Source organism: Coptis chinensis, unplaced genomic scaffold, assembly GCF_015680905.1.
Source record: "Coptis chinensis isolate HL-2020 unplaced genomic scaffold, ASM1568090v1 utg3977_pilon_pilon, whole genome shotgun sequence".
Lineage (NCBI taxonomy): Eukaryota > Viridiplantae > Streptophyta > Magnoliopsida > Ranunculales > Ranunculaceae > Coptis > Coptis chinensis.
Window position 1 is genome coordinate 159,841 of NW_028238150.1, and position 13,225 is coordinate 173,065.

At 36.9% G+C, this 13,225-nt stretch overlaps 1 protein-coding gene across 1 annotated transcript; it reads left to right on the top strand.

Moving 5' to 3' along the window:
* Positions 1 to 9,397: 9,397 nt before the first annotated feature.
* On the top strand, positions 9,398 to 10,312 carry LOC147473195 (uncharacterized). Its single transcript, XM_086587737.1, has one exon. The coding sequence runs from the start codon at positions 9,398 to 9,400 to the stop codon at positions 10,310 to 10,312; it is 915 nt and encodes a 304-aa protein (XP_086443863.1).
* Positions 10,313 to 13,225: the final 2,913 nt, after the last annotated feature.

Genomic DNA, 13,225 nt, shown 5'->3' on the forward strand with positions numbered 1-13,225 from the left:
ATGACCATGAGGAGTGGGTCTCATCACAACCAAACACCACGCCCACCCAAAACACCCACACCACACCAAGAAAGAAGCCTTCTCCAAAAATACCAATCTAAAACATCCACGCCACACCAAGAAATAAGGCTTCTCCAAAAACACCAAAAACAACCACACCAAGAAAGAAGCCTTATCTAAAAACACAAAAAACAACTACACCAAGAAATAAGAGTTCTCCAAAAACAGCCACACCATGAAATGTGAAAGATGGGTTAGAATTTGGAAAGACGATGGGTCTTAAGGATTACGGGTTGGATATTCCTGAAGAAATGCACAAATACATTGTTAGAGTCGATGACTCTGTTGGCGATGACAACTGCGGTTATAGAGCTTTCTGCATTGCATTAGGAAGAAGTCAAGAAGATTGGCCACAGATGAGAAAGGACTTGTACCAAGAGCTTATTGACAACCTCCCCTTTATTGTACTTTGTACTCTTAAAATGAGGTTGTTTATGCGATGAAGGAAATTCTACATGAAGAAGGTTACACACCCTTAATTAAATGGATGAGCATGCCCTTTGCTAGATACCTATTTGCTTCAAGATTTAATGTTGTCCTCCTGCATTTAGGAGTTCGTTAATGCTTCCTTATCATGCTGCTGAGAACCCAAGCAAATCCTGAGAGAGTGAAAAAAGTGTTGGATAGCGCACATGTTGGTAGAAATCATTTTGTCAATGTTGAACTTGTTGAAGATTGTCTGGTTCCTCCAGTAATGCGCCAATGGCTTAGAGCTCGATATGATATTGCTGAAAGTTGAAATTTGGCATTCACAGCAAGGCAATTGCAATTTATGGCATTGAACATTCCCAATCTAATATGGGAAAACGAGCCCGTTGAAGACCCAACAATACATGTTATCGACTAAGTTGTTCGTATGTTGTCGATATGATATTTTGATGTAATTTGTAAATTCATTTTGACATGTTATTTTGGTGTAATTTGGAAACAAGTGTAATTTGATTTGATTTTTATGTTATTTGGAAATAATGTTAGGGCTTTTATTTGATTTGATTTGGAAATTAAGTGATCGACTAAGTTGATTCGGACGACAATTGAGTGATTTGGAAATAATGTTGTCAATATGATATTTTGATGTAATTTGGAATAAATGTAATTTGATTTGATTTGATTTTACTTGATTTTACCCCAAACGACATGGTCAAGTCGTTTCACCTTTGAACCAAACGATGTGGGCTGGTTGTTTAACCTTTAAACCAAACGGTCTGAGCTAGTTGTTTGAGACAGAGCTCTCTGTTTTTTCATGAAACGGTATGAGCTGGTCGTTTGGGCTTTATACCAAATGATCTGAACTGGTCGTTTGACTTTTGAGCCAAACGGTCTGAGCTAGTCGTTTGAGACAAAGCTCTCTGTTTTTTCATGAAACGGTCTAAGCTGGTCGTTTGGCCTTTATACCAAACGATATGGCTGGGTCATTTTACCTTTATACCAAACAACATGGCTGGGTCGTTTGGACAAAAAAAATTTAGAATTTTATTTTGTTTTTATAACACTTTCATATCCAAAAAACAAACAAATTCCACTTTCAAAATATCAAATTCATATACACTTTCAAATTCATTTCAAAACATCAAATTCCACTTCAAACCATCAAATTCATATACATCAAATTCAATTCGAATATATCAAATTCCACTTCAAACCATCAAATTGGATTCCAACACATCAAATTCATTTCCACATCAAATTCAAATCGAATACATCAATTTCCATTTCAAAATATATCAAATTCAAAAATACATAAATTACATCAAAATCGGAAGCCGCACTAAATAATCAATTCTGATAACTGTACCGCCCACCACTATACTTGCACCTAGTCAAGTTGTACACCTCCTCGAACGAGGACCTTGCTTTTTTGGAAATATTATTCCCACCCAATTGCAGACCTCTCTCTAGCAATTGACTCGTTTCATCGATGACGTTGTTTTGTCGAAATAAGAATGCAAAACAATTATTAATTACCATTTTAAAAGACCGTAACCAAAACATAATTAGAAAATCACAATACTCACAATCGGTGCATAAGATGGAAGTGTCTCCAGGGAGAAATGGATAGGAAGCCGCTTGGGATTTACCAATCGAATGTGAGAATACTTCACATACCACTCCATGTAGTTTGAATGACACTCCCATGGATAAGTACAGATGGGTCCTCGATTGTTGGGTTGGATCACGTGATTCTGCCACGACTCCCAATATACAAGCCCAACAGTTGTCAATGTCCATTTCACTTCATACCCACATCCGGCTACAGTCCTGGTCGTGTAATTTGTTGTTGGAGGACCTGCAGGTATAAATTGCACATGACCCAACTAACGCATGACCCTTGCAACGCAGTAAATCTCCACAACGTAAAAAAAGCAGATCACTCCCTCAAAAAAGGCAATGTCATCGACTGGGAGTATAGCTCTGACATTATCGTATGGACGCTAATCAACCTTAAACAAAATAAAATGTGTCATTAATCACATACTCAAATAATCAATTACTAAAAAAAAATTGAAACAAACTGAAATACTTACATTGAACATTGTTATATCATCAATTATTGCTTGGTAATACTGCAATGCATGACATGGGTTCTCATAGTGCACAACGTTAACTGCGTGTCTAAGAACATGCGACCCAGGCAACTTATACTTCAAGTTTGGGATTGGCCTGAATAACGGGAAGTACTCACAGATCTATGCCTAGATATATACACACACAGTTAATATAATAATAGAATAATATAATTAACATTAAAAAGAATCTGCAAAATATTTAAGTTTTACCTGTAGAAGAGTCAGGAAGCCTAAAACACCTTTCACTTTTGCACACGTGGCAGCCCCAAGTCCTCTATACAGAAAGGCCAAAATTGCTGCACCCCACGCATACTCGCCGATCTCATTGAATTTCAGCAACAGCCTCAAATTATAAACAGGCACTCCAGTCCCAGACTTGTCGGTAAAGATGGTACATCCAAAGAAAAATAGTAGATAAGCTCGTACTGCCTTCTGTACCTCAACCAAAGTTGACACCTTCCCCTTTACATTCCCATCTCCATCCTTATCGTGGACCTTCCCAGCAAACTGGCTCCGCAGGAATTCTAGCCTTACCTTTGAAATGAACCGGCTCGTGTCTATCTATGCTTTAATCACAGACCGCAAGACACCTAGATGACGATGTAAGAGACTTTCCAATTTTTCACGGGTAAACTCAATGTTCCCTCTCACTACTCTGCCTTTAATTGATATGCCTAGGATTTGGGAGACATCATCCAAAGTCACAGTCATCTCCCCAAATGGCATATGGAAGGTGTTGGTCTCTGGATGCCATCTCTCCACAAACGCAGAGACCAATGCCGAATCTTGATGTTTGTAACACCCAAATACCAGATCATAAAACCCAGTCCTCTTAAGCGCATTTTCAAATCTGGGAGATCTTTTGAACTCATTCTTGAGATCCCATTGGCTTAACTTGGATAGATGCAGAACACACTTCAACACTCCGTGCTCCGCCTGAAACAACAAAGACTCAATGAGGAGAAGCAAAAGGTTTTGTAAAGACAAAAGAAAATCAAGATACTAAGTCTATGATAATACATTATTTTCCTAAACATCACGAGCAACATGCATCGAATGTCATACAGAAGCTCTGACTCAGTAGGGCCACCACCATATACACCTCGTGTGTACTCCAAATCATCCTTGGATTTTCTCACATAGTTTACCATTGGAGGTGCTTCGACTTCGACCGGTGCTTCAACTTCCATCAATTCTTCCAAATCATCATCCTCCTCTTCATCACCCTATTCATCACCAGACTCTTCCCCATTATCTCCATCCTCACCATCATCATCCCCATCATACTCTTCCCATGATCTATTGCTACATTTACATCTACATCAAAATCTTTATCTACATCATCTAAATCTTTATCTACATTAATATCACCCTCACCCTCACTCTCACTCTCAGTATCTACATTACTCAAAACAACCTCATTGTGGTCCCCTCTACGCACTGGGGCCAAGGTGCCCGCACTCCTTTTTCTCTTCTTCTCTCCTTCTACATCATTTACATTCGTTGGATCATCATCTGCTTTTCTATCGCCTCTACGAATTGAAGCCGTTGTTTTTGACCACCTATCTCTCTTCTTCTCAGGCTCAGGCGCGTCACCGCGACCCGAAGAGGAACTGCCGCCACCAAATAACTTCTTTACACCCTTGAATGTAGTTTTCGCTACATTCTTCACATTTTTTGATCGAGGACCCATTGCTACAAAGAAAAATAAAACAAGTATTAGTAACTATAATAAGTTTAATCAAATCTACATCTATGTTAGAAACTTGGTCACATAAAATCAAACGGATGAATGTTTCCAGATCAACACAATGCTTTCTCTTACAATTGCTATAAATCAAATATAAATTCCTTTAATAAATAAAAACTTTTTGCAGATTTTAAAACAACTTATCAACATTACCCTTCTCTGAATTCCAAACCAAAGTATCATACATCAGCTCAAACATACCATAAAACCATTAAAAAACAAACTTTACTAAATACAAGGAGACATGTTACCAAGTTTATCAACTGTAGGCAAACCCTCCTTACAAACAAGAAAAGGAAGGAACTACTGAACTAGCACTAATTAGATTAGTCAATTTTCTATCATAATCAAGGTTAAACACACAATGATGATTAAGCCTCAAGCCTCTTATGGGTCTAGTGCCATGACGCTTAAGCCTTACATGTTTTTATATTTTGTTAATTTTTTTTTTCCAGTTTTTGTCATTTTTATAATGAACTTAATAACTATTTAAGAGATTAAAATATCCATATTAGGTTATGTTTGAGCATCAAAACACCTCACAAACTTTCGTCATCAAACCCAATTTTTCTTCATTCTCTCATTTTAATTTTTATTTTACATTGAATTGAGACTTCAGCATCAAGCGATTCTGAAGCTCGCCTCAAGCCTCACATAGGCAGAGAGCCTTTATGCTTTGATGCATTTTCTTAAACACTGATCCTAATACTAAGTAATTCTACAGGAGAAAAAATAAAATAAATGCTTTTGTTTAAAATAGCAAGAAATGGAGACGTTTGTTTGGCGATTGGAACCTACTTAGCCCATAAGTAGAGTACGTGATCTGGTGCTTCTCACCCCCCTGTTTTCATGTAATATTTGTGAGGTAAATAGATTTTCTGTCTACCTTATCCTTCTAAACTTGCCTTTTTTAGTAATCTTCCATTGTTAAATGCAAGGTTGCTCCCTCATTTTCTCCTTTATTGCTTTTCCTTCTCTGTTTCTAACATGTTAGATCTTGCTGAGGCTCTTGGAGCCCAAGCATCCTCAAGTGAAAGCTCACCTTTCACGTGGTCTTCCTTGTTTAACAATCAAAATACCACCTTTGTTAATGAAAATCTTGAGTTCCTTGAGACTATTGAAGAAGAAGATGTTACCATTGTACCTGATGAGGTTATTGAAGATGGGCTTGAACTCTGGAGGGAGTACTTGGTGGGTTTCTTTGTTGAAAACCGTATGCCTTTTCCATTGGTTAAGAGCACCCTTGACAGAGCTTGGAAAACAAAGGCCGTATATGAAATCTCAACTGATCGAGATTTATTCTACTTCAAATTCATGGACTATAATGACAGGCAAAAAGTGTTGGATGGGGGCCTATCTTCATAGATGGTAGGATCTTCATCATACGACCTTGGTCTGAGGACCTGGAGTATCAGAGAGAACACCTCAAATCAGTACCTATCTGGGTGAAACTATGTGATGTCCCTAAGGTGCTATGGACTAAAAAAGGTTTTAGCATGATAGGTAGTAAGTTGGGAAAACCGCATTGTTTGGGATGTTGCTACATAACGACGAACATGACTAGATTATGCTTGTATCTGTGTTGAAGTTCGAGTTAATACCAAATACCCCAAACAGCTCAAGTTCGATTTGGGTAATGGAAAAATCGTTACTGTGGGTATCGAATATACATGGAAACCCCCATCTTGTTCACATTGTGAGAAATTTGGACATAACCTAGCTAAATGTCCTAACATCCCAGCTAGAACAAATAGGAAAGCGACCACTCAAAGAAATGTCACTTCTTCAGTGAATACTGTTACCACTCAAAGGGACGCTACCCATAATGTTAATCCACAAGTTACTCCAGTCATTGCCCAAAATGATGAAATTGATACAAACCTGAGGCCTTGGCAACAAGTGAGAAACAGAAGACAAAGACAAGTGTATGTAGCACTAACAACAGCTCCAGCTACAGAGGATACACGATGTCCTAAAAAAGAAACACATCATATAGCACCAACTCTAGTGGCTTCTGAGACCATACAATTGGCACTGATTGTTCCACCAGTTTAAGACCACATTATTACAAATGTGACCGCTCTAGCAGAAAATCGTTTGCCAGTAGTCAATCCTTTACTTCTTGAATATGTGTCACTAGGAGAGTACACTTGTGACAGAGTTCAAGAGGTTGATACTATAGTTTCCACTGCAGAAGTAGAAGGAACTGAAAATACACAGTACACATGCACCATGAATGAGTTCTTAGAAGTGGAGGAACAAGTTACTGCAACAGTAATGACCACCACTCAGCTACAACAAGAAATTTTTGATGATCATATTCCATCAAAAACTCAAAGGGAAAAGGCATCAGTAGACTCCTCGAGTACCACAACAACTGGAGGTAAATCCCAAAGCCATAGTAACAGCAGCAAATCAACAAAGAGCACTTCAAATAACTCAACTACTAATGGCAAGGCAGCAAGAGGCAAAAACAAATCTCAGCAACCTATTCCATAGAGTAATATCAAAACAAGGAGTAGGCATGATGGCTCCTCTAAGAGGTGATCCTTACCTTTTTAAATGTCGATTCTTAGTATATGGAATGTTAGGGGTATAAATAAGCCTGCAAAGGCAAGAGAAATCAATAAGGTTAGATTAGAAAATAAATTATGTATTTTTGCTCTCTTAGAAACTAAAGTAAGAGAAAGTCATTATGATGTTATCAGAGAACTATGTTGTCCTTTCTGGTCCCATGCTAACAACTATGTTGCAGATCCAAGTGGAAGAATTTGGTTGTGCTAGGATCCGAGTTATGTGCAGATTCAAGTTCTGAAGAAGACTGATCAGTTGGTGCACTGTGAAGTGTGTTTATTACCTACTTCAAGAACATACAACCTTTCAGTAGTTTATGCTAGCAACTCAAGAAGGGAAAGAGCTCAATTATGGCAAGATCATTAAACCATCTCACTCTCTATATCCCAGGCGTGGTGTATAGGAGGTGATTTCAACAGTGTTCTACACTCAAATGAAAGGATAAGAGGAGACCCACCCCACCCTAGAGAAATGGTTGATTTCCAGAACTGTGTAAATGCAACTAGTAATCGCTAATCTACGCGACGGGCGCTTTCTTCACCGACAAACAACTCACGAGCAAGGAAGCTTTAAATCGAGCTCTAAAATTGATAGATGTCTTGTTAACCTTATTTGGAGTTCTTCTTTCCCTGCTTCTGCTGTTGAATTTAAAACACAAGGGATTTCTGACCATACCCCAATGGTCCTCACATGGTATGCAAACACTAAGAAGTCTTATCCTTTTAGGTTCTCAAATGCTTGGACTCTACACTCATCTTTTTCTTCAGTGGTGGAATAAGCTTGGGATTGTCATGTTCTTGGCAACCCAATATCTATTCTTTCACAAAAACTTAAGGCCCTGAAATATTTATTAAAGACATGGTCAAAGCAACACTTCACTGACCTTTCAAGTAAAGTGGAAGATGCCAGAATCTCTCTACACTCTATTCAACTACAGCTTCAACCTTCTCCACATGATGCAGTAATGATTCAGCTTGAAAAAAAGGCGAGAAAAGATTATTGTGACCTTCTAGACATGGAACACGAAGATATAAGACAAAGAGCAGGTAACAAATACATGGTCTTTGGAGATAGGTGCAATGCCTATTTTCACAACTTGGTGAAGGAAAGGAAATGCACTAACAAGATTTGGTCCATTCAGAATGAGGGAGGGATCACAATGTCTGATCAAACTGAAGTGGTGAAAGTTCTTGTTGATCACTTCAAATCTATACTTGGAGAAGGACAATTGTGAATTCTTCCAAAACCTCAAAGTTCACTCTAAAGTAAGTATACAAGAAGCTATTATGTTGGAAGCAAACATCACTGTAGAGAAAATTAAGGAAGCACTCTTTGAAAAGGATAGCTATAAAGCACCTGGTCTAAATGGATACAATGACTACTTTTACAAGTCTTGCTAGTCTCTGGTTGGTCAGGATTTCACCAGAGCTATCCAATATATGATGGATTCAAAGAAAGTTCCTAAGGGAATCAACTATACCTACATATGTTTGGTACCAAAAATACCAAACCCTTCAAAAGCCACGGATTTTAGGCCTATTGCATGTTGTAACACCACATACAAATGCATGACTAAGATATTGGTTAAGAGAATGAGAGAAGTCATGAACTTTCTAGTTAACAAGAACCAGGCTGCATTCATTCCAGGGCGATCTATTCAAGATAATCTTTTACTGTCACATGAGCTTTTGAGAAAATACACAAGAAAAGGTATATCTCCTGAGATGTTCTATTAAAGTGGATATTAGCAAGGCTTTTGATTCTGTGAGCTGGTCTGCCATTGAAGCAATGCTTATATGTTTTAACTTTCCATCTTCTATGCTCCAATGGATTAATATGTGCTACTTATCTCCATATTACTCAGTGCTTGTGAATGGAACCCCTGAAGGTTATTTTAAAGGCAAGCGAGGTCTCAAGCAGGGTGATCCCATGTCCCCTTTTCTCTTTGTCCTTACTATGAAGATCCTACGTATTCTCTTGAAGGAAGGCTTGAACTCTAATTTCATAAGGGCCCATCCTAAATGCAAAAAAACAAAAACCATTCATGTTTGTTTTGCTGACGATCTGATGCTCTTCTTTAGAGGTGATCTTCAATCAATGGTTACAATTAAAGCTATTCTCTTCTCCTTCGCACAAATTATAGGTCTCAAAATCAACACAAACAAAACTACTCTCCTCACTGGAGGGTTGAGTAATGAAAAGAGTCTTTGCTTAGCAAGCATTATGGGAGTACAATTGGTTACACCACCTGTGCTGTATTTGGGACTCCCGCCCCTTAGTCTCATCAAGATTTGGTATAAGGGAATGTCAACCCCTTATTGAGAAAATAACAAAGAAAGTTCAAAACTGGAAGTCTAGATGTTTGTCTCATGTAAGAATACTTGAGTTAGTTTCTTCTGTACTATCCTCTTTTCATGTGTACTGGGCAAAGACATTTGTTCTACCTATGACAGTGCTTAATGAAGTCACTAGAATCTGCAACAGTTTTCTATGGTGTGGACCAGATATGGAGAAGGGAATGCACCATGCAAGTAAAGGAAGAATTGCTCTGAGAAAGACTAAAGGAGGTCTGGGATTAATAGACCTTAGACTATGGAACAAAGCATCTTACTGTGGCTTAGTTTTCAAGATAGTGTCCAAAGAAGATTTTGTATGGAGCAGCTGGATTTGGAAGAATAATATCAAAGATCAGTACTTCTGGAAGATAAAGACACCTCAAGATTGCTCTTGGTCCTGGCGCAACATCTTAAAAACAAGAGAAACAGCAAAGTCTCTTATAAAGTATATCATTGCCAATGGAGAAGGAACTTGGGTATGGTATGACGCATGGTGTACATCTACCCTGCTCATTGATATGCCAGGAGCAATTGATCTTCTATTGGTCCCTCTCAATGCAAAAGTGAGCACTCTTATCACTAATAGATCTTGGAATGCTATTGTTCATAGTTTACCCGAAGGGGCTCTCAAAAAGAATATCTTAGAAACTAAGATTAACAATTATCTGGAGCATGATAAGGTAATTTGGACACCCTCAGTTAATGGTCTTTTCTCTTCAAAAACCGCATATGATGCTTTGAGAGTCCCAAGAGAAAAAGTGGTATGGTATAACATGGTTTGGGAAAAGTTTGTTTTGCCAAAACATTCTTTCACAACTTGGCAACTCTTTGCCAATAGTCTGCCTACGCAAGACAGACTGATCAAGAAAAAAGTACTCACCCACTCATCATGTTGTCTCTGTAACAACTTTAGAGAAAACTCAAACCATCTTTTCTTCGATTGCCCATACTTGAATAACATCTGGAGCAGTATCAAATCTTTTCTGGGGTTGTATGCCGCTACTCTCACTTCAAATAGGGAATGACACAACATTTTGAAATCATGTTCATCGATCTAACTCTATAGTCGCCGAGATATACAAAGTGTTTATATGCACTGCAGTCTATTCCATATGGTTTGAAAGAAACTCGAGGAGATTTCAGAACACATCACAATCTTGGCAAGTAGTTTATACTCAGCTTATAAGAGATATGAAGACATACTTGCAAGGTTATTTGGCTACCACAAAAGTTCACCTTGATGCAAGAAACCTCATCAACAGAATAGGCATCACTGTTGTATTCAAGGAACATGTTCATATACAATGTACGTGGACTAAACTAGTTGACACAAACACTGTCAAACTCAATGTTGATGGGTCCTTAACTGACAGCAGTGTTGGCTCGGGAGGGACTATTAGAGATGGAAATGGTGATGTTATGTTAGCATACACTGGAAGTGGAGGTCAAAGCTCTGTCCTCTATCAAGAGATGAAAGCTATACATGAAGGACTAATTGGTTGTGAACTGCTACACAAGAGAAACATTGAAGTAGCCTCCGACTCCAAAAGGGAAATTCAGATTCTAAGGAAAGAAGAAGATGCGCCATGGATGTGTTGGAACCTTAGAGCATCGATATGGGATATTGCATCTATGATGAGTAAAATAGACTATGTACATGTCTATAGGGAGACTAATAGAGCTGCTGATTACCTTGCAACTCTAGAATCTGTTGATGGCTATAACTACTTTAGGCCCCTTGATGCTCAGTTGCTCAAGATTGTGGAGGAGGACAAAGAAGGAACTATATATATATATCAGATCTTAATAAAACAGGGGGGACTGTAACCTCAAGTTTTTTCAAAAAAAAATCTACATGAGATATTAAGAATGTAACTACAGCCTTATGCTGAACATAAAAATTAGATATGACATAATTAATGGTGCCAAATGTGACTCTTCTATCATAAGAGAACCTTTATCTGATGTCTTCTCTCCTTGAACTATATGTCCTAAAAGAACATCTATATGATGTATTTCTCTCCTGCAACTATATGTCAATAGTTCATAAATCAAAATCCGCAGATAAAATGATATGCATCAATGTGCTTATAATAAGACTCAACAAATAGATTCAACACTTGCATAACAGTGCTCCTGCTTATAATCATGTAAAGGGTCAAATGGAACCGAAATCGACTTAGAATGATGACTGGAGGTGTATAGATGAAAGAAAGGTAGTAATAACGTTTCGGAAAGATGAAAGAGCCAGCACTAAACATGCCAATTAAAACTAAATCTGCCAAAATCAATTATCTCATCAATGTCACTAAAGAGCCCATATATCGGGAGTGGTAATTTATATGAAATTATCGAAAAAAAAACACTACCAAACACATAAATCTTTACAAAATAGTAGATGCTGAAATAACAAACATACCATAAAACCATCAAATGAATAAAAAAAAAAAAAATATTTACTAAATATTTCACTAAAATAACAAAAGCCCATTTCATATATAGTTCTAAAAAGACTGAAAAACATAAAAGAGTAGTAGTCTAGTGAAGTTTACCAAAAGAGACATGATTGAAGGATGATTGTTGTTGTTGTGAGAAAATGCTTCTGTTGGGTTTGATGTTGTAATGACGGGTTGTTGTTGTGATTTTTTTGTAGGAAGAAAAACTGTAATGACGGATTGAAGCAGTAGTTTTTGATTTTTTTGTGATTTGGTTTGGTTTGGTTTTTTTTTCTGTGAGTGAGTGCCGTGAAAGAGATGATACCAGTTGAAAAGGTTTTCCCGGTTTCGCGATTTAGGTGGGGGATGTACTGGGCTTTTTTGGGGTTCATTTTGTTTGGGCTTGGATGAGGTCACCCAATCCAATTTGTGTGGCGCCCAATATAGGACTCTTATTAATTCTACTTTTAGTTTTATATTATATATATTATATTTATATATATATATATATATATATATATATATATATATATATATATATATATATAAAATATATATATATATACTAACTTTGAACCCGGCCCCTACTTAACGGTCAATCGTTATATTAAATTATTCTAAATAATATTAGCAACTATGCACAACTATGAGATATGGAAATTATATTAATCACTCATTCAATTTTCTTGCGCCACTCTTTATAAAAAGAAAATACCAAACCTTGATAAAACTCATCGATATATTTTTGTTATTAGGTTATTTAATAATAGAAGTTTTATTGAAATTTTGTGAGAATGCCCAATGTGGCGAAGATGATATTGAAGCTACTTGAATAGCAAGACATTTCCAATAATAATAAAAGAATTGTAATAAACACTACTTAAAATGCAAAACTATACTTATCGAGACATTATATTCTCCCTACATATAATACAACTATGTTTCGGGGTTAGTTCAATACATTTGCATCAAGTTTTCGATTTTACGTTAATTATTCTTTGATGCTAGTTCAATGTAGTTGCATCTAGTTTTTGATTTCCCATTAATTATTCTTTGAGGTTAATTCAATGTAATTGTATCAATTTTTTATTTCCCGTTAATTATTAATTAAGGTTAATTCAGTGCAGTTGCATCTAGTTTTCATTGTTTCATTAATCACTCTTTGAGGTTAATTCAATGTAGTTGTATCAAGTTTCTGATTTCCCGTTAATTATTCATTAAGGTTAATTCAAAGGCAGCTTGCATCTAGTTTTCAATGTTTCATTAATTACTCTTTGAGATTAGTTCATTGCATTTGCATCCATGTTTCAATTTCCCGTTAATTACTCTTTGAGGTTAGTTCAATACATCTGCAACCAGTTTCTGATTTCCCATTAATTATTTCTCAAGGTTAGTTCACATTTAGCTTCCAATTTATGGTTATTTATGCTTTGAGGGTAGTTCGATGTAGTTACATCCGGTTTCCGATTTCCAATTAACTATTCTTTGAGGTTATTTCAATAC